We start from the raw sequence: 26,282 nt of genomic DNA on the forward strand, positions 1-26,282 counted from the left end.
TCTTGACTGTAGTTATGTCTAGATCCCTGAATCACACTCTCCATTTCGTGAAGATATTGACCATCCTCTCACTGTGACTCTCCAGCACCATTGCCCTATCACCATTCTCAGTGATTTCGGTTCATACCCACACAGTTGATCCTTCTATTCCACCTTTCAGTTCCTGGACCTCCTCTCTTCCTATGAACCTGTTCAGCCCCCCTACTTCAGCCACCCACGTACATGGTCATATAAATGAGCACATCATAATCTCAATGTTAAGAATCTTACTGTCAAAAATATGACATGTGTCAGGTCCTACTCTCCAAGACAGTAAAAACCTAAGATGACAATAGCAAATCCTCCTAGATTCTACAACAATCTGCTGCAGGGCCTTGCGACTCTCCAAGACAAGAGGATCATCATCTCCCATGTTTTCAGCTTACAGCCTCTAGGACCCAGATTTGAACAGTTCTGCAAATATGCTGACACTACACTGTGTCAATCTTATGACCTTTTACTGATCTTCATCCACCTCACTTCCTTCTTACCCAAATCATTTCTTTTGTTTAAAACCACCCAATAATTTCTCATCTCTTTTGGTAACAGGTAAAATCTTTTTAAAAATTTTTTTATTTGTTTTTTTTACCTTTTTTAAATTAATTTTCAAAATTTAAATCCCAATTAGTTAACATGTAGTGTAATAATGGTTTCAGGAGTAGAATTTAGTGATTCATCACTTATAACACCCAGTGCTCATCCCAACAAGTGCCCTTCTTAGTATCCATCACCCATTTAGCCCATTCCCCTACCCAACACTTGAGAGCAACCCTCAGTTTGTTCTCTGTACTTAAGAGTCTTTAATGCTTTGTCTCTCTCTCTGTTTTAATCTTATTTTTGCTTTTCTTCCCCTATGTTCATCTATTTTGTTTCTTAAATTCCCCATATGAATAAAATCATATTTTTATTTGTCTTTCTCTGACTGACTTCTTTCACTTAACATTATACACTCTAGTTCCATCCACATTGTTGCAAATGGCAAGATTTCATTATTTTTGATGGCTGAGTAATATTCCATTGTACATATATACCACTATTTCTTTGTCCGTTCATCAGTAGATGGACATTTGGGCTCTTTCTACAATTTGACTATTGTTGATAGTACTTCTGTAAACATTGGGGTGCATGTGCCCCTTTGAATAAGCATTTTCATATCCTTTGGATAAATACCTAGTAGTACAATTGTTGGTTTGTTGGATAGTTCTACTTTTAATTTTTGAGGAATCTCCATACTGTTTTCCAGGGTGGCTACACCAGTTTGCATTCCTGAACAGTGGTAGAATAGGTGGATAAAGGTGTCCTCTTTATCTGCATCCTTGCCAACATCTGTTGCTGCCTGAGTTAATTTTAGCCATTCTGACAGGTGTGAGGTAGTATCTCATCGTGGTTTTGATTTCTATTTGTCTGGTGATGAAGGATGAGCATTTTTTCATGTGTCTGTTAGCCATCTGGATGTCTTCTTTGGAAAAGTGTCTATTCATATCTTATGCCCATTTCTTCACTGGGTTATTTGGCTTTTTGGGTGTTGAGTTTGATAAGTTCTTTATAGATTTTGGATACTAACCCTTTATCTGATATGTCATTTGAAAATATCTTCTCTCATTCTCTTGGTTGCCTCTTAGTTTTACTGATTGTTTCCTTCACTGTGCAAAAGCTTTTTATCTTGATGAGGTTCCAATAGTTCATTTTTGCTTTTGTTTCCCTTGCCTCCAGAGACACGTCAAGTAAGAAGTTGCTGCAGCTAAGGTCAAAAAGGTTCTTATCTGCTTTCTCCTCTAAGATTTTGATGGCTTCTTGTCCTATGTTTAGGTCTTTCATCCATTTTGAGTTTATTTTTGTGTCTGGTGTAAGAGAGTACTCCAGGTTCATTCTTCTGCATGGAGCTGTCCAGTTTTCACAACACTTTTTGCTGAAGAGATTGTCTTTTATCCATTGGATATTATTTCCAGCTTTGTCAAAGATTAGTTGGCAATACATCGGTGGGTCTGTTTCTGGGTCCTCTATTCTGTTCCATTGATCTGAGTGTCTGTTTTTTAGCCAGTGCCATACTGTCTTGATGATTACAGTTTTGTAATACAGCTTGAGTCCAGAATTGTGATGCCTCCAGCTTTGGCTTTCTTTTTCAACATTACTTTGGCTATCTGGGGTCTTTTCTGGTTCCATACAAATTTTAGAATTGTTTGTTCTAGCTCTGTGAAGAATGCTGGTATTATTTTGATAGGGATTGCTTTGCATACATAAGTTGCTTTGGATAGTATTGATATTTTAACAATATTTGTTCTTCCAATCCGTGAGCATTGAATATTTTTCCATTTCTTTGTGTCTTCTTCAATTTCTTTCATAAGCTTTCTATAGTTTCAGTGTATAGATTTTTTACCTCTTTGGTTGGATTTATTCCTAGGTATTTTATGGCTTTTGGTGCAATTGTAAATGGGATTGATCCCTGATTTCTCTTTCTGCTGTTTCATTAATTGGTGTATTGAAATGCAACCGATTTCTGTATGTTAATTTTATATCCTGTGACTTTGCTGAATTCAGGTACCAGTTCTAGCAGTTTCTTGATGGAGTCTTTTGGGTTTTCCACGTAAAGTATCATGTCATCTGCAAAGAGTGAAAATTTGACTTCCTCCTTGGTGATTTGAATGCTGGTCACAGCCTAGAGTAATTAGCCTAAATTCAGTCATAAAGAAAGTATTTTGAATGTTTTGACTTAACATTTCCTAATATAGGATGTTTTATATTGAATTTTTCTCTAATAATGCCTAGGTATTTGTGGTTCTTAAATATAGTTCAAAACTGAAAATTCTTATTTTTTTTAAGTTTATTTATTTATTTTGAGAGAGAAAGAGAGAGTAGAAGGGGCAGAGAGAGAGGGGGAGAGAGAGAGAAAATCCCAAGCAGGTTTTGCACCATCAGTGCAAAGCCCCACCAGTGTGGGGCTTGAATTCACAAACCGTGAGATCATGATCTGAGCTGAAGTCAGACGCTTAACTGACTGAGCCACCCAGGCACCCCTGAAAATTCTTATTAATGTAACAGGGAAAGATTTAATTTTTATACTGAATTTGTTTTTTGGCCAATTAGGAGTCCTGGAGAAAAAATAATCATTATCTTTAAAGGGTAGCATATGGTTAAACCAAGCTACCTTCATCTCATAAAATGGTATTCATGTACCCTTCTAATCTTTTCAATTTATTTTTTTATGAATATAATATTGTGACATTGAATACATAAAATTCATAGAATGTACACATGCTCACAAATCCCCAGTGGAAAATCTACAAAGGGCACTCATTAGAATAAAGGATTAATTTACATCTTCTAAGGACTAGCTAGATTTTAGGACAAGCCTTCATCCTATCATTGTGTAAAGCAGACTGGCAGTTTAGTATTCCTTTTAAAGATAAATGATTTTAGCTCTTTCCAATGATACAAGGAGTTCACAATCAGTATTCCTAAGCTACATGAACCATAATGCCCGAATAAATTCTGTCAAATAGTACAACTACAACCAAAACATGTTTTCAAAATCAATCCAAAAGAAAGACACTAATTTACCTGTAGTGTAAACTGATTAAAGTTGCTTTAGAATTATTTATTTACTTGTCTGAGTGCTCCTCTCTTCCCAGTTAAATTATAAGCCCCTTGAGTGTGTAGGTAAATGTGTTAATTACCTTTATTTTCTTCTTCTTTTTCTTCTTCTTCTTCTTCTTCTTCTTCTTCTTCTTCTTCTTCTTATTTTAATGTTTCATTTATTTTTGAGGGGGTGCAGACAGAGGGGAGGGAGGATCTGAATCGGGCTCTGCACTGACAGCAGTGAGCCCAATAGAGGGCTCAAGCTCACAAGTCATGAGATCATGACTTGAACCAAAATTGGACGTTCAACTGACTGAGCCACCCAGGTGCCCTATCTTTATTTTTTTGACTAGACCTAGCACAATGCCTCACATAGATAAGCCTTATGATAAATGTGTTAGATTAGTTAACTATAATTAACTACATTTTTTTTTTCTGAAAATGCAGATTCTGGAATTGTCTATCATTTGTTGCTTTTCTTATGGTGTTTACCTTCACTGGACTTCTAATTCCTGCACATACATATTTATATATATCATTTTCTGATATATATTATTCATTAAATATCTATTTCACACTTATTGTTTTAAGGTAAGAATTTCATTTGAATTTTTCTATTTATAAGGCATTGACTAAACCCAAAGAGATTTTTTAAGTAGAAATGTTTCAGGGCGCCTTGGTGGTGCAGTCGGTTAAGCGTCCGACTTCAGCCAGGTCACGATCTCACGGTCCGTGAGTTCGAGCCCCGCGTCGGGCTCTGGGCTGACGGCTCGGAGCCTGGAGCCTGTTTCAGATTCTGTGTCTCCCTTTCTCTCTGCCCCTCCCCGTTCATGCTCTGTCTCTCTCTGTCCCAAAAATAAATAAACGTTGAAAAAAAATTTAAATAAATAAATAAATAAATAAATAAATAGAAATGTTTCATTCCTTAGCATGAAGAATTGCCTTTTAAACTTGCCAAGGAATCACTAGCAAATTAGTGTTTTAGTGTTTTTTGTAACTGTATTAATTCCAGTTTTAACTGAATTTCAAAGCAATCTAAGCACTTTATAAAATTTTTGATAATTAGAAGGAAAAAAACGTTTCATAATTTTACTACCTAGAGACAACTGCTATTAACATTTGGTATATTTCATCCAATGTTATCTTTCCGATGAGGTTTCATAAAGTTCAACACTGATCTTAAATAAAAATTCTATGTTGCTTTAGTTTGCCTAATATTATATAACAAATAATTTCCTGTTGTGATTAAATTATAGTTAGAAATAGCTTTTTAACAATCATAAGAATATCTTCTTTGTAAATGTCCTTTTTGCCTAAATAATTTTTGTAGCTCTCTTTCAATGATAAGAGGTGGGAAAGAGTCTGCCTTGCCCTTGTAAGGGAAGAGGAGGTGACACAGAGGAGGAACAACCACCATCACTGCAGTCTCAGGATTCTTCAATCTCCATCACTAGTGTTGTTAACATGCTGCTTCCATCTAGGAAAATTAATAGAGAGTTGACATCAGTTGGCTAGTGCCAAATAAATAGAAATGAGTCCGAAATTATGAGATACAACTAGTGTAAAATGTAGGAGATGTGCGATTAAAAGAAAAAAATAAAAATGAATTGGCCAATATTAGATAAATTCAGCAAGATTAAAATCTACAAAGGAAAAAAAAAGGAGGGCACTTTTTCCCTTCACTTCTCACTCATTAGATTTGCTTTTATTTCTTTTTGGGATCCAGAATAAAATATATCAACAAAGCATCTCTAACTTTTTCTTTCTACCTCAAGAAACGCCACTCAAGGGTGATGTGGAATTAACCTTCTACAAACCTAACAGAAATAAATGAAGAGAATAATGCCATACTCTTGTATCTCTCCATGAAATGCCCTTCTGCCTTTTTTTTTTTTTTTTTTTTTTGGTGCCATGCTAACAGTGTGTGAAATATGGCTCATTTGTTTGAGAGTTGGTATTCCACAGGGAATATATTGGAGTAGAATAGAATGAAATGGGGGTAGTGGTGAAAATATCTATGGCAACAATAACTTTTAAAAATCTCTTTTGTCTTCTAGACTTCTGGTTTTTCTATTAATGAGCCCTCTTTTGTCTCGACTTGGTCATGGGTTCAACTGGCGTTGGGCGTTCATAATGATCTGGAGTGAAATGAAAGGAACACCTAATATAAACATGGCTCTTCTCCTTGCCTACTCTGACCTTTCTCTTGGAACTGAGAGGGAAAAATCTCAAGTAAAGATAAATGATTTGGTTTTTTTGAACATATTATGAATACTGTTGCTGTGTACTTAAAATATATTTTCATAGTGAGGTAGCTCATGCCACTTGGACTGTGGGAGTGATTTAGCCATGATGCCAAGATTGGATAGAGGAAGAACACCTGGCAACATTCCTCTTCCTGGGGAACATTCTGGCTTAGGAATTCCTAAATCCTTTCATTACATTCTTAAAATAGGTTTATTACAAAGGTTAAAGGAATTAAAACTTATAAATAATTTAAGGAACACCTGGGGGCTCAGTTGATAAAGCATCTAACACTTAATTTTGGTTCAGGTCATGATCTCATGGTCATGGGATTGAGCCCTGTGTATGGCTCTGTACTCACAGCATGGAGCTTGCTTGGGATTCTCTCTTCCTCTCTCTCTGCCCCTTCCCCATGTGCACAAGCACACGCGCTCTCTCTCGGTGTCTCTCCAATAAATAAATGAACCTAAAAAATACTTATAAATAATTTAAAATAGTACCTGAAACAGAGTATGTACCTAATAAGTGTTTTTATTTTTACTTACTCCTAATACCCATTTGAGAAAAGCAGAAACCTCCTTATTATTGGCTCTATTGCTTTCTGTAACTTTGTGAAGCCACATTTAGTAATGCTAGGAATCAGAACATTTTAATTGTCAAGTGAAGTTACCTTTTCACTTACAGTTACCCCAAACTCTACCTAACAGAACATAATGGGCTTGACTCTCCCTCTACCTTATTTCAAGGTAAGATCATTACAAGGAGCTCTGTAAGAAATTTCCTGTGCGGATATCACAAGCATCTAATACTTCCATTGTGGTGTTTTTTGTTTTTGTTTTCTTTTACACATAAATTCCAAATATAAAGGAAAGAGCATCCAGGGAATATTTGTGTGTCTAATTAGATAATAGTCCAAACATTAAAAAATTAAGCATTCAAACACTTCTTTTAATTTTTTTTTTAACGTTTATTTATTTTTGAGACAGAGAGAGACAGAGCATGAACGGGGGAGGTCAGAGAGAGAGGGAGACACAGAATCTGAAACAGGCTCCAGGCTCTGAGCTGTCAGCACAGAGCCCGACGCGGGGCTCGAACTCACGGACCGCGAGATCGTGACCTGAGCCGAAGTCGGCTGCCCAACCGACTGAGCCACCCAGGCGCCCCAAACACTTCTTTTAAAACCGAAACTATCTATTATCCCATGACCTTCTCTTCCTTTTTAACCTATATACACATGCCTAAAGAATCAAGGTCAGTTCCTTACCATACATATTGACCAGTTCAATGGTAGACATCACGCACAGATCTGGGTTCTGAAATTTCTAGTTGACTGCTATTTGCTGGGTCACCATCACCAAGTTATTTAATTCCTACCTCATTGCACATGTCCGTTTCATCATTCTAAAACGGACTTAATACCAATGGTTGAGGCACGTGGGTGGCTCAGTCAGTTGGGTGTCCAACTTCGGCTCAGGTCACGATCTCACAGCTTTGTGAGTTCAAGCCCCGTGTCAGGCTCTGTGCTGACAGCTCAGAGCCTGGAGCCTGCTTGGGATTCGATGTCCCTCTGTCACACTGCCCCCACCCCCCTCAAGAATAAATAAACATAGGGGCGCCTGGGTGGCGCAGTCGGTTAAGCGTCCGACTTCAGCCAGGTCACGATCTTGCAGTCCGTGAGTTCGAGCCCCGCGTCGGGCTCTGGGCTGATGGCTCAGAGCCTGGAGCCTGTTTCCGATTCTGTGTCTCCCTCTCTCTCTGCCCCTCCCCCGTTCATGCTCTGTCTCTCTCTGTCCCAAAAATAAAAAAATAAAATGTTGAAAAAAAAAATTAAAAAAAAAAAAAAAGAATAAATAAACATTAAAAAAATTAAAAGATAATAATACCAATGGTTGTTTTAGCAAATGTTTACAAATAACTTTTGTAGGGGTCAGAGGGAGTCCTAATTTGTAGTATTTGCCAATTTCCATTGTGTAATCACTCTCACTAAGAGAACATCAATCAGCTCAATAACTTCCTGAAAATTTAATGATCAGCTCTCATGAACTGGGAAAAACCAGCTCTAGCACACCACTATCTCAAAGGGTTAGTATGAGAAATAGAAAATGTACATAAAATGCTTAATACATTGTTTAGCATATAGTAAATGTACAATAAATATGAGCTATGTTGATGATTATAATGCTTTGAGATAAAACCTTAGTAAATAAAATCATTTAGTGAGATGCCCTCACTAGAGTAGTAACTAGTTGAAAAGAAAGTAACACTTCATTTAATTTGGCTGAACCCTATAGCTAACCTTTTAATACTTTTTAATACTCACAAAGCAGCACTAGAGTAAAGGTTAAAAATAACTTAACCTTGTGTCTACTACTCACAAGTTTATTGACCTTGGCTAAGTGACAGTGCCTAAGTTTCCCATCTGTGCAATTGGACAATATTGGTATTCACTTCACAGAACTGTTGTGAGGATTAAATAAGCCTGATATATCGTGCTCTATGCTTACTATACAGAAGTTAACTTTTATTACTATTAAATTAACAAACTTAGTGATCCTCAATTTTGGACGCACTTTAGAGTGCTTCAGGAACTTTTAGAAAATTATCAGTGCGTGTGAAATTCTGGCCACGGCCATGATGAATAGTGGATATCAGACTTATATCCTATAGTAAACAACTATAAAACTGGTTAAAATATATGAAGCGATCGAATACAGTTTTCAAATTTTCTACAATTTTATAATAAACGAAAAACAGCCTAATTTTTTAAAACAGGCAAAAGAGATAAACAGATACTTCACAAAGAAAGATATATCTACCACTAAGCACATTAAAAATGCTCAACATCACTTCTTTAGGGAAGTGCAAATTAAAACTACAATGAGAAACATAATGTTCATTTACATGAAGGTTTTAGAATTGGTAGTTTTTGTCTATAGAAGTAGAAATCAGACCTCCTGTGGGGTAGGGGATTGATTGGCAAGGAGAACTAGAGATATTTGGGGGGGGTGGGATATAAGAATATTTTACATCTTGATAGGATTGAGGGTTATGTGGGTGTATACAATGTCAAAATTTATCAAATGGTAAACAACTACATTTCAACGTATATACATTATACCTCAGTTTTTCTAATTACTAATGTGTGGGCTCCACCCTCGTATAAATCAAAATATTCAGTGGAGCATCTTGGGCACCAGTATTTTAAAGTTTCCCCATGATTCTAATATGCCACCTGGAGAGTCTCTGGTGTGGTTTCACGCTCTGTCTCTAACCTCCATCTGTAGCCACAAAAAAAGGAAAGGCTGGGGGTATGACATAAGTTCTGGAAATTAGAGTTATGTAAGTCAACAGAAGTGTGCAGTCTTAGATTGAAAAGTATTGTTCCAACTGGGAGTATAAGCAGAGAAAAAAATCAAGTGGCACCAGAGATATTAATTGCCCCTCCCTCCTGACAATGAAGGGATGGCAGAGAGGCAAAACATGAGGTAAGCAAACATAGCAAGACCCCCGAGCTCTTCTCTTACCCCAGATGAGGAGAATTATTTGATACAGAGGTGCCTGGTATTGTTGAACACAGAACTTCATGGTTATGCCCATGGTGGCGTGTGTAGTGAATAAGAACCGATAAAGTACAAGCATATTCCCAAGGCCCAAGAAGTGCAGCAGTGAAATTTAAGGACAAGCTTTTTATGTTCCCAATGTCTCCATAAGTATTTGTTTACTTGTCAGATCATGTGTCCTGAGTATTGATTTGGTTCCAAAAGCATGAATAAAATCTATGCAGGGAGATAGAGAATACCCAGAGTACTTTCATCATGCCTGACATTCATATTCTTCTCTACTATGAGCATTTATTGACTTAATACAGCCTGGTTTAACTTACATTAGCAAATATAGAATATAGTGCATGAAATTGTCATGATTACTTACTTTGTATTTTTCTTTCTACTCTAGGTATTATTTCATGGAGTGTCAGTTTGCTTAGTTACCTTGATTGTCAATAGATTTATTTTGCCAATGGCAGTTAGTAAACTAGGTAAGCCCTACTAATTACTATTCTGAGTGAAGAGAAACATTTTCTAATAACATTTTTAAAAATGTTTATTTGTTTTGAAAGAGAGTTCAAGTAGGGGAAGGGAAGTCAGAGAGACAGAGAGAGAGAGGGAGAGAGAAAGGAGGGGAGGGAGAGGGAGGGAGAGCGAATCCCAAGCAGGCTCCACACTGTCAGCAAAAGGAATTTCTTGGCTGGTTTTAAGCAAGTAAGTGTAATTATATGGTTAACTCTACTTCTGTGGATAACTGATTGTGGGATGAAGAGCATTAAAGCAGAAATAGCAATTTTAGGAAGCAACTGCATTATGCAATATGTCCGTTTTCATCCCTTACTTTTTAACAATTGAAAAGTCGAGATCTAGAGTTAAAAATTCATGTGGCAGTTGAAAACCTAGAAAAAAAAATGGCCCTGATGTTTTAATCCATTATATTCTCAACTGCTCTATCACCCTTCCCATTGCACACAGCGTTTTCTCTCTAATGGCAATTCATTTTTTAATTTAAGAGAGAGAGAGGAAGGAAGAGAGGGAGAGGGAGAGGGAGACAGAGAGACAGAGAGACAGAGAGAGACAGAGAGAATGAGTGAGGGACGGGCAGACAGAGAGGGAGAGAGAGAATCCCAAGATGGTTCTGTGCTATCAGCACAGAGCCGGACACAGGACTCCAACTCATGAAACTGTGAGATCATGACCTAAGCCAAGGCTTAACTGACTGAGCCACCCAAGTGCCCCTCTAATGGCATTTTTAATCAATCTGAGAGTCCATCTTTATGAATGGTATTTCATTACCCAATCTGCATTCCTTCCTTGTATTTGTAACAAAATCTTTTCTCTTTACTTTTTTAAATTCTCTGAGCCTTAACATAGTAAATTGGGAAGAAAAGATTAAAGAGGGAAAGTTTTGCAAAGAGCATCATATGTTCTACTTAATAGCTAAATAAACTTAAAATTCTTATTGTGGAGTATGTTTACTTGCACTAAGAGCAGTGAACATTTGCTTACAGAACATCATTGCTTTCCAAGGAAATGTCTATGGCTCATAAAAAGGAATTTGTGCTTAATATTGAGAGTCCTTCAAACCTTAATGAGGTCTGGAGACAAATACATATCAAACACTTATCATATAAATATATACAATATTATATTTAGTAGGGTAGATGTGTATATGTATATATACTCTGTATATATATGTATATATCTATATCAATACCTCCTGCATGTGTATCTCTTGCATATATGTATATTTACATATATTCTGTATATTTGTACATATGTACATATATATGAGATGTATATGTCAGGATGTCTATGTCAGAAGTACAGATATATGAATGTGTAGATATATATCTCCTATATCTCACATATATATGTATATGTCATCTATTCTGTATATGATATTATATGTATATATCATATATTTATAAAGAGATTTACAATAAGAAGTTGGCTCACATGATTATGGAAGCTGAGAAGCCCCAAGATCTACAGTCCAAAGGTCTGAGAACCAGGAAAACCAATAGTGTAAGTTCCTGTCCAAATTGTGAAGGCAGGAAAGGACTGAATCCCAACTCAAAGACTATGAGGCAGAGAGAATGAATTTTCCTTTGTTCTGTTCAGGCCTCCAATGGTTTTGATGAGGCCTGCCTGCATTGAAGAGGTCAATCGGCTTTGCTCAAGTCTACCAAGTTAAATATTATTCTTATCCAGAAACACCTTCACAGACACATCAAATATCTGGTTATCTTGTAACCCAGTCAAGTTGACACATAAAATTAATCATCACACCTCTTTTCTTCTGTCTCCTCATCTATCAAACTGGGAAAAGGGACTTACCTTAAAAGGTGGGTAAGGTAATCAGAGACAATACATTCAAGGTGCTGAGATGTGTTTTTCAGCATATGTTAAGCACTTGATAATTATTAACTATTACTGTTACCATTATGTACCTCAGTGTTTTTGAGGAGTATGAAAGTAGAAAAGCTTAAAATTGTCAGGGTTCCCATTATTAAACAATATATGCTGAGTCTTTAACTTAAATCAAAAATACAAAGGGAAACTTATAATCCATATTCAAAATGGTGGCATCTTTATTATTGATAAAACATGTTCTTTGTATCAAAGGTCTTCATGACGTCACATCAACAAAATATAAATCTCTTTATTGTACATTTCAACACTTTCAAGAGCTAACCAAATCTGCAGCTTCCGCACTCAAATTTGACAAAGATCTTGCTAATGCAGATTGGAATATGGTTGAGAAAGCAATTGTCCTTCAAAACCCATATGCAGTAAGCAAATAGTATCTTTTGTTGATTCTTTCAAAGCAGATATAACTAATTATCTTAAGTATAAATGTTGTAAATATTAATTCACAATTTTTAATACTTGTAATACAGAAGTTGTACTGGGGGCTCACTGTCATAATAGTAATAAGGGGATCTTAGGGAATTTTGTGATCATTGTGGGGCAGCATAGAAGTGACAACCTCTTTGAGTAGGTAGAAAATAAGTGGTGTAAAATTCAAAAGAAGGAGTGATGAATTGGAGCTCCCTTTAAAAGTTACCATAAAAAGAGGAGAGTGAGTCTTAGAAAATGGCTAGTTTTTTGCTAGATTGACGGTGGACAGGTGTCTTTGTTCAGCATTTATTTACACTACTGTATTTGCCAAGCACCTGCTAGCCCCTAACTTATGATTAATATTATTTTTTGATATAAAACAGAATTCAAAGCCAGTGTCATAAGTTTAGGTGTGAGTGAGATGTCACCTCCTGCTTCTGAGATATGCTTTAGAATATCTGTGGTTGAAGCATATGTAACTCACCAATCAGTAATGGTTGCCATAAGAAGAAATAATAAAAGTTGTTCTGGAATCTTCTCAATGTTACTGCTGTTTTGCTATCTCCTATGTCATGTCCAGTTCTCAATGCAGTGTTTTAATGCATATTGTATGATGCAGTTTTTGCAGTGTTTTTCTGCATCATACAATATGAGGAGCCAAATTCTAGGAGTATAGCCATAAGATAATTGGTTTCTATAAAGTAGGATTCCTCAAAATCCATTTCATATCCACTAACGAGTACTTGACGCTCTAGATGGGGATCCAGAACCAAGCCCCCCCATCTATAGGAATACTGCCAGGAATTTCCGGATAAGACAAGTACCAAATCAAATTCAATTATTTTCTATAATAGCTCCCAATTTCTGATTGTGGACTTTTGCTAACCTGGCTGCATCAGAATCTTCTAGAAAGTTTATTAAAATATGGCTTTATTTCCCAGCCCCTCCCCCGGAAATTCTGATGCAAGTGGCCTGAAGAGGGTCCTAAGAATATGTATTTTTATTCCATTTACCCAGCTGATTCTACTTCAGAGTCAACATTGAGGCCCCCACTCTGAAACCTTATCTGTTTCAGATAGCAGGTGACCAAACAATTGCTTTCTCCTCTTTAGAGTGCAGACAAGGGGGACTATAACAGTATAACAGAGCACTGGCCTTGGACTCAGAAAATCTGGGTTCGTATCCTAGCTTTGTCACTTTAATAAATAGCTTTGTGATCTTGAGCAAATGTTTTATTTTCTCTAAGCTTCAGCTTTTCTCATATGTAAAATGAAATTATCCATAACTCCCATCTCTCAAGGCCAAGTTCATTTTCTATTCTACCTTAATCGATAAGGTTAAAGCAGTGATTGTCAAACTCTAACTGCAGCAAGAATCATGGGATGGGTTTGTAAAATCACAGATTTCTGCCCTGTTCCCCCAGACGTGAATTTGCATTTCTAACAATTTTCAGGTGATTCTGAGGCTGCAGGGGGACCACACTTTCAGAACCATTGGCTTAAAGTGGGATTATATACATGGTAGCTTTATAAACTCTCAATAATGCCATGTAAAGGTAAAAATATGATATAACTCCTTTTCCCAAAAACTGGCAATTATTTTACCTTCTAGATAACTGTGAAATGATGACGAAACTCATCTGAACATTTTTTCTGTATCTAGCAGATTTTCTATAATTTTCAAACCAAATTGTTATGTGAATTGCTTGAGGGTTATGCTAAACAATATATTAATATTCATGTATTACTTTTTTGTTATTTCTTTCTACTTAGTTGAGCCAAGGAGAAACAACAGAACATCAAAAGGTGAAATGTCTAACTTGTAACAAGGAAATAGATGAGACCCTTAACATTGAAGCAATGGAGTTGGCCAACAGGCGTCTCTTGTCAGCACAAATAGTTAGTACTCGATTATACACTTTTAAAATGATATTTGTGGGGGCTTCTGGGTGGCTGAGTTGGCTGAGCATCCAACTCTTGATTTTGACTCTGGTCTTGATCCTAGGGTCCTGAGATTGAGCCCTGCATCAGGCTCTGCACTGACAGCATGGGGCGTGCTTGGGATTCTCTCTCTCTCTCTCTCTCTCTCGCTCTCGCTCTCGCTCTCGCTCTCGCTCTCTGCCTCTCTCCCCCTCTCCCTCTCTCTCCCACTTCAGCTCTATCTCTCTCTAAAATAAAAAAAATAAAATTATATTTTGGCCTAAAATTGTACTGAAAGCTTTCTCCCTTGCTAAAGACATCTAGATTTTGCTTACCTGCTGAACTGAATAGATTGTTATAAAGGCAAAGGGAAGTTTGGCATTGTCTTAGGAATCTGCTTGATTGCCAAAAGAGAGAAAAGAAAAATGGATCCATCCAAATTGGCCTAAGTAAAAGGTGTTTTATTAAGAGGATTTGGGAATCTCACAGATCCCAATGGCAGGAATTACAGTTGAATTCAACCTTCACACGTGTTATGCGGTCATTTCGATGACACCATCCACCTCCAGTTCCACGCCAGGTTTTCATGAAAGATACCACCAAGTCTGCTAATAACTGAAAATAGAGAGTAGTAGCTTCCAGATCAAATCTTGAATAAAAATTAGAGAAATTCTGTGACACAGCCACAGAGCAGATTCTGTGGGAATTTGCTAATAGCTTATTTACTATTGTTCATGTTGGGCCTTCCTCATTGCATATGGAACTGTCATGCATGTCTCATCTATTCTAGCCATACAGGATTCCAAGCATTCTATATGTTCAATCTAACTTGGGAAATGGAAGGTTTGTAGGGTATAATTGTTCTCTCTTCAGCAGTAGTCCTGGCAGACAGGTTGAATCTCAAAGGCAGCTTTTCCAAGGACCTGAATAAATTTCATTAAGCAATTGAGGCAGTGCCATTAAGGATGAACTTATGCCCATATGGTGCTTTGCTCTACCAGCAGATTTTATGACATCATGTCTTTGAGTCACTTCCAGATTTTTAATTTATTTCAGGAAAATATGTATTCAAGATCTCTCAAAATCAATACAGGACATTCCATTTTGGATCTTGCTTTTCATTAATAATATGATGTATGTCTTAGGATTTATTCTTTTTCAGTCTTTATTCTCTCCATTCATAAAATAGGAAAATGCTAACTACAGGAACTCTTAGGTTCTTTCCATATATGATATTCTACATTTTCTGCAACATATCGACCATGAATCTTTTTGGTTTCTTTCCCTAAATGTTTGTTTTCTACCATTATATCTTTGTTGATTTTTGTGCTACGTGTTGGGTCTGAATCAGGAAATACTTTTGTTTGTTTTTGTTGTTGTTTATTTTTGAGAAAGAGCATGGGAGCACAAGTGAGGGGGGCAGAGACTGTGAGAGAGAGAGGAAGAGAGAGGCTCTATGCTAGCAGTGCAGAGCTCAATGCAGGTCTCAGTTCTAAGAACCATGGGATCACAACCTGAAACAAAAATCAAGAGTCAGATGCTCAGCCTACTGAGCCACCCAGGTGCCCCAGGAAATCCTTTTTTTTTTTTTTTTAATTTTTTTTCAACATTTATTTATTTTTGGGACAGAGAGAGACAGAGCATGAACAGGGAAGGGGCAGAGAGAGAGGGAGACACAGAATCGGAAACAGGCTCCAGGCTCTGAGCCATCAGCCCAGAGCCTGACGCGGGGCTCGAACTCACTTTTTTTTTTTTTTTTTAGGAAATCCTTATTTTTTAAAGTAAGTTGGATCTTTCTGCTCTGTTCTCCAGCTCTTTATCTCGCCTCACATCTTTTTAGCCATTCTTTGTTCTAGACATATTTTCACGCTTACCTTGGTTAGTTGATTTGGTTTCTACAATGTCAATTCTAATGCTCACTGCTCCAACCATAATATTAATTGGTCTATTACAGTTTTTAAAGCTTTGATAGTTTTTATTTAAATCTCAGTCACTGTGCTGACAGCACAACGCCTGCTTGGGATTCTCTCTCTCTCCTGCTCCCACTTGCACTCTCTCTCTCTATTATAAATAAATAAACATTAAAAAAAATAAATCTCGGCCATTTACTGTTTTTTTGTTTTGTTTTAAGATTTTATTTATTTATTTTGAGAGAGAGAGAGAGAGAGAGAGAGGGAGAGGGGCAGAGAGAGACCAAGGTGGGGGAGGGGGAGAGGAGAGAATCCCAAGCAGGCTATGGGCTCGACATTGGTCTCGATCCCACGAACTGTGATATCATGACCTGAACCAAAATCAAGAGCTGGACACTTAACTGACTGGGCCACCCAGGCGCTCCTCAGTCAGGTATTGTTCACTGGGACAATATCTTCTCTACTATTGTACATTAGAAGAGGAAGCACAGCATGGTGAGACAGTGGTATAGAAGAGGCAACAACCCCCAACCATAATGGGGGGAAGAGGAGACAGGTTTTAAATTCAGAGAGAACTGGGTTTCTAATGTGATCTTGGGAAAATGACTTAATTCTCTGAGCCTCAGCTTTCTCATATGAAATACAGATTAAAATATCTTCCCCATAAGTTTCCTGCAAGAATTAAATAATTCTGCATAAAACATGTCAGTTAATGTAATAGTATGGTAGGGAGATCAATAAATGGTGGTTATTTTAAGGAATCAACCACTCTCTAAATTCTTCTTACATTTTGGTGTGAATGATCACTTAAGAATTAACATATTTCTAGTATCTTAACTGTGTTGTCATTTGTGTTGCTAAGCTTTCATGAGTTCCATATTACTTTCAGTTTCCTTAGTTTTCTACATACTATGGTGTTTACTTTTGAGGATATTGAAAATATGTTCATCTCACATTATTTTATAAATATTATAATGAAGCTTAAGTAGACTGTTGAATTCCTGTATCATGGACAAACAACCTTTTGTTCCCTCATTCTTTTTTTTTTTTTTTAATTTTTAAAAATTTTTTTTTTCAACGTTTATTTATTTTTGGGACAGAGAGAGACAGAGCATGAACAGGGGAGGGGCAGAGAGAGAGGGAGACACAGAATCAGAAACAGGCTCCAGGCTCCGAGCCATCAGCCCAGAGCCCGACACGGGGCTTGAACTCCCGGACCGTGAGATCGTGACCTGGCTGAAGTCGGAAGCTTAACCGACTGCGCCACCCAGGCGCCCCAGTTCCCTCATTCTTTAAATTAGTTCTATCCCTTTCTGGCATCCCCCAAGAACAAAAATGCATTTTAATATCCATATCCTGTACAGACAGGACATGTTCTATGAAAGCAGAAGTCTTTAGTTACATCATGCATTCCAATTTAGAAAGTTGGTTCATACAGAGATTTTTAACAGTGTCAGTACTCTGAGGCCAGGGCAGTGTTGGACAATGGTTTCTTCAGCATCAAAAGTAGTGCCTGAAGCAAAGTGGTCTCTCAGTATACAGACTGAATAAACAAATGAATATTTTCTGTACACAGTGGCAATTCACTTAATACTTATAATAGATTGGAGAAAACAAGAGTTCTGTTGTCAAAACATTTGGAAAAATTAAAGATATAAACCAGGATCCTCTACTACAGGATTTCTCAGAGCCTTTAAATTTCTAAGATGCATTATAAGCTTTTAAGATAGGGATATACTCGCAGCAGGAACTTCCCACATTTATTGGGCCCCAGAACTCCACTTATTCTTGAAAGTCTAGTTCACATCTAGCAGGAACCTAGTTTCCCATAGAACCAGTTTGATTCCACCCAAAGCACAGACAGACCTCCTACACTGATCTCAAGATCTGGACTTTACAGAAACATTCTTTTTATAACGATACTAGATTATTTAGGGATTTTGACTTTTTTTCTCACAGACTGTTTTTCCATAAAGGGAATACTAATTTGTTATCATTAACCATGCTACATAACAATTGGACTGCACGTTTCTTTTAGGCAAGCTACCAGAGACAGTACACGAATGAGACTCTGTCCCAGAGTGCGGCCCAGGTGCTGGTGGGTGCAGTGGGAAGCTTCGGTGAAAAGAAGGGAGAGTAAGTATATTGGCAAGAAAACACCGCCATCCTCAGCCACTGCATTTAGGGAATCGGGCAAATGAGTTTTCTCGCTCTTTCTGAGACTTTGGGATCATCCCATATTATGTGTGAAAGCCACTGACTGCTCTACACCCCCAAATCAGGCCAAATGACCCACTTTTAATTTCCCAACTTGCTCTACTTTTTCACACTTCTGTAAATTTGAACAAGGCGCTTCTTCTGACTGAGATTCTCTTCCCTTTCTCCTTTTGCCTCCAAAGCTGAGCTGTGGTAAAAGACTCTTGTAGACTACTTGAATGCCTCAGTAAGGTCAAAGACTTCCTTAATTCCTCCAGGCACATCTTTTAATGAGTATTCTCTCTTTTTTTAATTTTAATTTTTGTTTTTAAAGTAGGCTCCATGCCTTACTGTGGAGCCCAATGCAGGGCTTGAACTCATGACCCTGAGATCAAGACCTGAGCTGAAACCAAGAGTCGGATGCTCAACTGACTGAGCCATCCAGGTGCCCCTATATGTTCTCTCTTAATCCTCAGCATGTTCTTGTAATAGTTACATTTGCTGTAAGCCTCTGTAGTACACAGCAAGTTCCTTAAAGTCAGCACATTAAGAATAGCCTCAGATCTCCTTGGAAGGACGCAAGATATTTGAGCGGGCAAAGGGACGAGTTAAACTGTCATGCAGGTACATGATGGCCACCCAAAACTCGGACATACCTTCTTATTCTAGACCACACCCCTGGTGCTAAGGACCCCAATAATCTGCTCAGATGGTCCTCAGCTCATTTGTAAGGCCCTCTTGAGCCTTTCCCCTGGGCCATTATCTCACAAGCAAACTGGGCCTTTGGTGTGCACCCCCTGAGAGCCAAGAGAAGTGCCACCATGGTGTCCACTCACATGTACTGGCCTGTGGCACAGAGAGGGATAAAGCCGTGTGTTGGAAGAGAAGCAGCCAGACTGGAGTCTCATTGCAGCAGTCTCATTGCAGTTCAAGTACAGATGTTGAAGAGTATAAGAGATTCCATTTCAAGCCTAGCCATACAAATAATTATAACATTATATTGTCAAGGTAGGAAGATAAAATATATCTTACTTAAAATTTTGTTTTCTTGATTAATGAGTATAAGTACAAGGCCTCCATTCCCCACCCCGCCAGCTCGAGGCCGTTCAAATGCTTATGGGACCTCAGTGGTGTTAGGGGACTGGGGAAGAGGGCTGGGCAAATGTGATCACTTTAAAACAATATGATGAACACTTTTTTTTTTTAGTTTTTTTAAAAACAGCTTTATTGGTGTATAATTGATATACAAAGAAATGTGCATATTTAGTGAATACAATTTGATGAGTTTCCCCATATGCAAACACCCATGATGCCATTACCACAGTCAAGGTAATAGGCATATCCAACACATCCCAAATTTCTTTATGTCCTCCCCCGACCCTTTTTCATGATAAGAACTCTTAACATGAGATCTAGCCTCTTTATTTTTATTTTTTTATTTGTAAAAGTGATATTCTTTATTCAGTTTTTTTTTTATCAGACTGACACGCTGCCTGCTGAGCTAAGATGGCACCTATTCAGTTTTTTTTTAATTTAATTTACTTTTTTAAATTTACATCCAAGTTAGTTAGCACATAGTGCAACAATGATTTCAGGAATAGATTCCTTAATGCCCCTTACCCATTTAGCCCATCCCCCCTCCCACTGCCCCTCCAGTAACCCTCAGTTTGTTCTCCATATTTAAGAGTCTCTTCTGTTTTGTTCCCCTCCCTGTCTTTATATTCTTTTTGCTTACCTTCCCTTATGTTCATCTGTTTTGTATCTTAAAGTCCTCATATGAGTGAAGTCATATGATATTTGTCTTTCTCTGACTGACTAATTTCACTAGAGGTAGTATAATACCCTCTAGTTCCATCCACATAGTTGCAAATGGCAAGATTTCATTCTTTCTGATTGCCGATTAATACTCCATTGTATATATATACCACATCTTCTTTATCCATTCATAGTGCTGCTATAAACATGGGGGTGCATGTGCCCCTTTGAAACAGCACTCCTGTATCCTTTGGATAAATACCTAGTGGTGCAATTGCTGGGTCGTAGGGTAGTTCTATTTTTAATTTTTTGAGGAACCTCCATACTGTTTTCCAGAGTGGCTGCACCAGTTTGCATTCCCACCAGCATTGCAAAAGAGATCCTCTTTGTCCACATCCTTGCCAACATCTGTTGTTGCCTGAGTTGTTAATGTTAGCCATTCTGACAGATATGAGGTGGTATCTCATTGTGGTTTTGATTTGTATTTCCTTGATGATGAGTGATGTTGAGCATTTTTTCATGTGTCGGTTGGCCATCTGGATGTCTTCTTTGGAGAAGTGTCTATTCATGTCTTTTGCCCATTTCTTCACTGGATTATTTGTTTTTTGAGTGTTGAGTTTGATAAATTCATTACAGATTTTGGATACTAACCCTTTATCTGATATGTCATTTGCCAATATCTTCTCCCATTCCATCGGTTGCCTTTAGTGTTGCTGATTGTTTCCTTCGCTGTGCAGAAGCTTTTTATTTTGATGAGGTCCCAGTAGTTCATTTTTGCTTTTTTTTTTTCCCTTGCCTCCAGAGACGTGTTGAGTAAGAAGTTGCTGCGGCCAAGGTTAAAGAGGTTTTTGCCTGCTTTCTCCTTGAGGATTTTGATGGCTTTCTGTCTTACCTTGAGGTCTTTCATCCATTTTGAGTTTATTTCTGTGTATGGTGTAAGAAAGTGGTTGAGGTTCATTTTTCTGCATGTCACTGTCCAGTTTTCCCAGCACCACTTGCTGAAGAGACTGTCTTTATTCCATTGGATATTCTTCCCTGATTTGTCAAAGATTAGTTGGCTATACATTTGTGGGTCCATTTCTGGGTTCTCTATTCTGTTCCATTGATCTGAGTATCTGTCTTTGTGCCAGTACCATACTGTCTTGATGATTACACCTTTGTAATACAACTCAAAGTCCGGGATTGTGATACCTCCTACTTTAGTTTTCTTTTTCAATATTGCTTTGGCCATTTAGGGTCTTTTCTGGTTCCATACAAATTTTAGGATTGTTTGTTCTCACTCTGTGAAGAATGCTGATGTTATTTTGATAGGTATTGCATTGAATATGTAGATCGCTTTGGGTAGTATTGACATTTTAACAATATTGTTCTTCCTATCCAGGAGCATGGAATAGTTTTCCATTTTGTGTGTGTGTGTGTCTTCTTCAATTTCTTTCATAAGCTTTCTATAGTTTTCAGTGTACAGATGTTTCACTTCTTTCATTAGATTTATTCCTAGCTGTTTTATGGGTTTTGGTGCAATTGGAAATGGGATCGATTCCTTGATATCTCTTTCTGTTGCTTAATTATTGGTGTATAGGAATGCAACCGATTTCAGTGCATTGATTTTATATCCTGTAACTTTGCTGAAATCATGGATCAGTTCTAGCAGGTTTTTGGTGGAACCTTTTGGATTTTCCATATAGAGTATCCAATATAATGAACACTTAAAGAAGACAGATGTACAGTGGAAGTTTATAAAAGAATGAATATAACATGCTGAAAAGCATTATTGCTGCATTGTTCAGGCAAGGTTAATATAAAAAAAAGCAACATTGAGCAATTCAACCCAATGCCTGGATTTTTCCTCTTTAAATCCTCCAGGAAGGCAGAAACAATATATGCCTATGATGACCCAAAACCAGGAGGCCAACAGTGGGAGAAGGGGGTCAAAGTGTTGAACAGACTCATAGTGGACAACAAAGGCAAATTTTAGAATATATAATTTTTTAGTCACACATGAAGGAGATAAATATGAAATACTAATATGTGCAAAGGTGTATGCCAAGTACTGTGGGGAATAGCAAGATAAGTGGAATGGTGTTCCAATCCCCAGAGAGCTTCCTGTTAATTACACTTATATTCAGTACTTGCTTCTTTGCTGGGCTGCCTTGGCATTTACTTTGCCATTTGCTGGTCGTTCCTACCAGTAGCCTGTGTGTTGGTGTGTCCTGTGGCAAGAAAACAAGTCTAAGGAGATAAAGAGTTGGGGATTTAAACAGGTCCTGTGCTAACTGCCTGTGTCATTGCCTAAGAAAGAATTCTTTGAATAGAGAGCTTCTATTTATTAAGTGCTGTGCCAAGCATAGGTTTAAACATGTTACATGTACTACCAATTTAATGTTCTAAGATTCCTGTGAGGTAAGTGCTATTATCTTCATTTTGCAGATGAGAAACGAAGAGGCACTAAGAGATTATAAACAGTTTACCCCATGTCACTTGAATAATAGATTACAGAGCTCCCATTCAAAGTTTAAGCTGCCTCACCATCCAACCAAAGAGATATAACTGTTTTCCTAAATCAGGTCTAAGCAGTGAATGTGTTGGTAAAAAATAAGAATTCAGGAGCTTGAATTACTTAGTTGTTTGGGCTGTAAAATACCACAGAATTACTGGTATCACAGAATTCTAGGATTGGTAGGAACTAATCAAATGACCAGATCTTAGTTGAGTCATTAATTCCTTCAGGAGGGTTTCCTGATTCCCCAAGACTATATTAAATGCCCCCATTTGATGGATCCACAGTGCCCTACTGTTTATCATCTCCCCAGCAACACTTACTGCCCTTCACTACAATTGTTATTTTCATGTTTTACTCCACTTATCTGCTGGATCCTTGCGGGCAGAGATCCATATTCGTTTATGGTTTCTCCCCAGCTTTTAGCAAACATAATACGTTCAATAAATATTTTTAAGATTAGGAACAAATCAAGTCCTACATATGTTGGTGATTTTCCATGTAATTGCTACATTATTTTATTGAATCACAAAGAATTCAGTGACTTTCTTCTTTTCAATTATGCCTGTATCCTTGCAGCAGAGAAATTGTTCAAATTTCAGAGTAAGAACAGTATAATCAAGAGGAAGGACAAGGTACACCTTTGAATGCAAGTCACCAATGCCCTTCTATTTAAGGCATATTTTAAAGTGGGGCTTCAGACCCAAAGACAAAACCCTATCCTCTTTCTGGTGAAGATAATGAAAACCAAGGGACTTGCCTAAGCAAGACCAAATCACAGCATATAGATCTGAGCTGCCTCAATAAAAAGCCAGAAGAAACCTGGAGACAATGGGATACATGCTACCAAATTGTCTTTTGGGGTTTTATGACCACTGATTTTCCTAAGTACCCATAACTCTTTACCCACCACGTGTATATTCCCCCTAAGTTTCCCAACTACCTGCCCAGAAGGTAAAATCAAAGGAATAAGAGGATGTGTGAGACAGGCTGGATGTTTCATATCTACTTTCTCATTTAATTATCCCCGACTGGCATAAATATTTTTACATCTATTTTATAGAGCAAACAGGTTAGTGAGGTAATTTGTTTATTGCTTCACTAGGTAATGGGGGATCCAACATGAAAGCCTGGATGTATTTGAATTCCAAATATTTAAATCGTGTTATTCTTTCCTTCCCCAAACCTTGACCTCTCCATTATAAACCATGTTTCTCTGGGTTTTTTATACTCTAATGAGTGAGCCCCACAATCCAAATTCATAATTATATATCTACTTGTATCTACAACTTTGTGACTTGGACCTATGTTCATGAGAGTGCCCTAATCCCAGTTATCGATGGACAAAATTGTCTTGGTACTTTCTGATAATACTACATTATATCTATCCCCCAAATTTTAAAGCATATTTAATGATTGTTTCCCCCCCCCAGATATATGAGTCCTGAGACAATAAAGACTTATTCTGAAAGCAAAAAACTTCTTGCCTTTATTAGAAAAGTATTGCTCAATTGGGTGTACAATACTAAAAAGGAAAAAGGGATCCCATCAAGGTAAGTGATTTTAAATCTTACTAGAAGTGCTATTTTATTGATTTTAAATTCCCTTTTAATTTTTTAAATTTATATCCTGGGAGCGCCTGGCTGACTCAGTCCATAGAGCATGTGACTCTTGATCTCAGGGTTGTAAGTTCAAGACCCACATTGGGTATGGAGATTACTTAAAAATAAAATATTTTACAAACTTTTTTAAATTATATCCTGAATAAATTGGAAAATATTTGGGGGTAGTTTATAAATAAATTACTTATATACATACAAAAAATTACTTGAAGAAAAAAAGAAACAGTATAACAACTTTTTTTATTATGGAAGTAAACTTCACATAACAAGATTAACCATTTTTAAGTGTATCATTCAGTGTTACTTAGTACATTCACAATGTTTGGCAACCATCATCTCTATCAAATTCCATGACATTTTTATTGCATCCAGTGTAAATTCAGCACTCATTAGTTACTCCCCAATCTCCCTGCTCCCCAGCTCCTGCATAGCACAAGTCTGCTTTGTCTCTATGAATTTACCTGTTCTGAATGTTTCATATAATTATAATCATACAATACATAGATTTTTGTTTCTGGCTTTTCACTCAGCACAATGTTTTCATCCACATGGTAGAATGTATCAGTAACATGAGTTTCATCCACTTTGTAGCATGTATCAAGACTTTATTCCTTCCTATGGCTTAATTGTACAGATATATCATTTTCTTTATCTACTCATCATTGATGAACATTTGGGTTGTTTTCACCTTTTGGTTATTGTGAACAGTGCTGCTATGAACATTTATGTACAAGTATTTGAATACCTGCTTTCTGTCTTTTGGGTGTGCACCTAGGAATGAAATTGCTGGAGCATATCATAATTTTATGTTTAATTTATTGAGGAACCACCAAATTGCTCCATAGCTGTTATACAATTTCAAGATCAGGAAATATAAATCTATCAAATTTACTCTCTTTTTCAAGATTGGCGTAATGATGTAGGTAGTTCCATATAAATTTTACGATGTGCTTAGTTAGTTCTGCAAAAAACAAAACCAAATGGCATTGAGACTTTCATAGGGATTTTGCACTGATCTGCAGTATTGCCATCTTAACAATATGAAGGTTTCCAAATCATGAACTTGAGGTGACTTTTCATTTATTTAGGTCTTTAATTTCTTTCAGGAATATCATGTAGTTTTCGGCAAAGAAATCTTTGGTTAAAATTAATCCTACATATTTTTTTTCTTTTTGATGCTATTATAAATGAAACTTTTCTCTTTCTTTTATTTTAAATTATTTATTTACTTTATTTATTTATTTTGAGAGAGAGAAAGAGGGCATGAGCAGGGGAGGAGCAGAGAGAGGGAGAGAGAGAGAATACCAAGCACATTCCACACTGTCAGCGCAGAGCCCTATGTGGGGCTCAGACTCACAAACTGCAATATTATGACCTGAGCCAAAGCCAGGAGCTGGATGCTTAACTGACTAAGCCACCCAGGTGCCCTGAAACTGTTAATTTCATTTTTGGATTGTCCATTCCTAGTATATGATTTTTGTATATTAACTTTGCATCCTGAGGCTTTGCTGAATTCATTGATTAGCTCTTCTGCTTTTTTGTGAATTTGCTAGCATTTTCTATATACGAGACTATGTCATCTATGAATAGAGATCATTTTGCTTCCTCTTTTCCAATTTGGATGCCTTTTATTTCTTTTCTTAGATGTAACTGGAAGAAATATAGACCCCTCTTCTCAATAAGAGTATCAAAGGTTATATGGCTCTCTTTAATCTACCATACTCAATAAATACTAGAAAGATATTTTCATATTATAGTTTTTTAAGCCTTCAATACTGACTAAAGCTACAACTTTCTGAGTAATTATTTTTGATGATGAAACTTGAAAGAGAGATTTTAAAAACTATAATTGATAGTGTACCCTGTAGGCTGTCTCTAAATATCATTCATCTCAAAGAAGTGCAGATTCTGGAGTCCCAATGGCTTGGTTTAGAATCTCAGTCTCTGCCATTTATTATCTGAATGAGCTTTTCAGTTCTCAACATCTGTGTCATATTCTAGAGGCTGATATGTAAGGCCTCTGACAAGGTAACTGACCCACAATGGGTACAAAGTATGCCAGTTGGGTTCTCCTCTGTTCCTCCTGGGACTGTGGGAAAGAATGTATAGTGTGTTTATAAGCACCTAGTCCAGGG

At 37.2% G+C, this 26,282-nt stretch overlaps 1 protein-coding gene across 1 annotated transcript in view; it reads left to right on the forward strand.

Annotated features, from left to right (window-relative positions):
* SLC9C1 (solute carrier family 9 member C1) overlaps window positions 1-26,282 on the forward strand; it is an 87,208-nt gene that overhangs the window by 20,568 nt on the left and 40,358 nt on the right. The window contains exons 8-14 of the mRNA XM_047100320.1: window positions 4,063-4,206; window positions 5,673-5,847; window positions 9,814-9,895; window positions 12,033-12,199; window positions 14,021-14,146; window positions 18,116-18,213; window positions 23,959-24,078. Coding sequence (XP_046956276.1) covers window positions 4,063-4,206; window positions 5,673-5,847; window positions 9,814-9,895; window positions 12,033-12,199; window positions 14,021-14,146; window positions 18,116-18,213; window positions 23,959-24,078 — 912 coding nt within the window. The remainder of the gene's footprint in view (window positions 1-4,062; window positions 4,207-5,672; window positions 5,848-9,813; window positions 9,896-12,032; window positions 12,200-14,020; window positions 14,147-18,115; window positions 18,214-23,958; window positions 24,079-26,282) is intronic.

The sequence above is a fragment of the Lynx rufus genome, unplaced genomic scaffold (assembly GCF_022079265.1).
Source record: "Lynx rufus isolate CCGP_SWC_20201006 ecotype Redwood Valley unplaced genomic scaffold, mLynRuf1.p SCAF_5, whole genome shotgun sequence".
In the NCBI taxonomy this organism is placed as follows: Eukaryota; Metazoa; Chordata; class Mammalia; order Carnivora; family Felidae; genus Lynx; species Lynx rufus.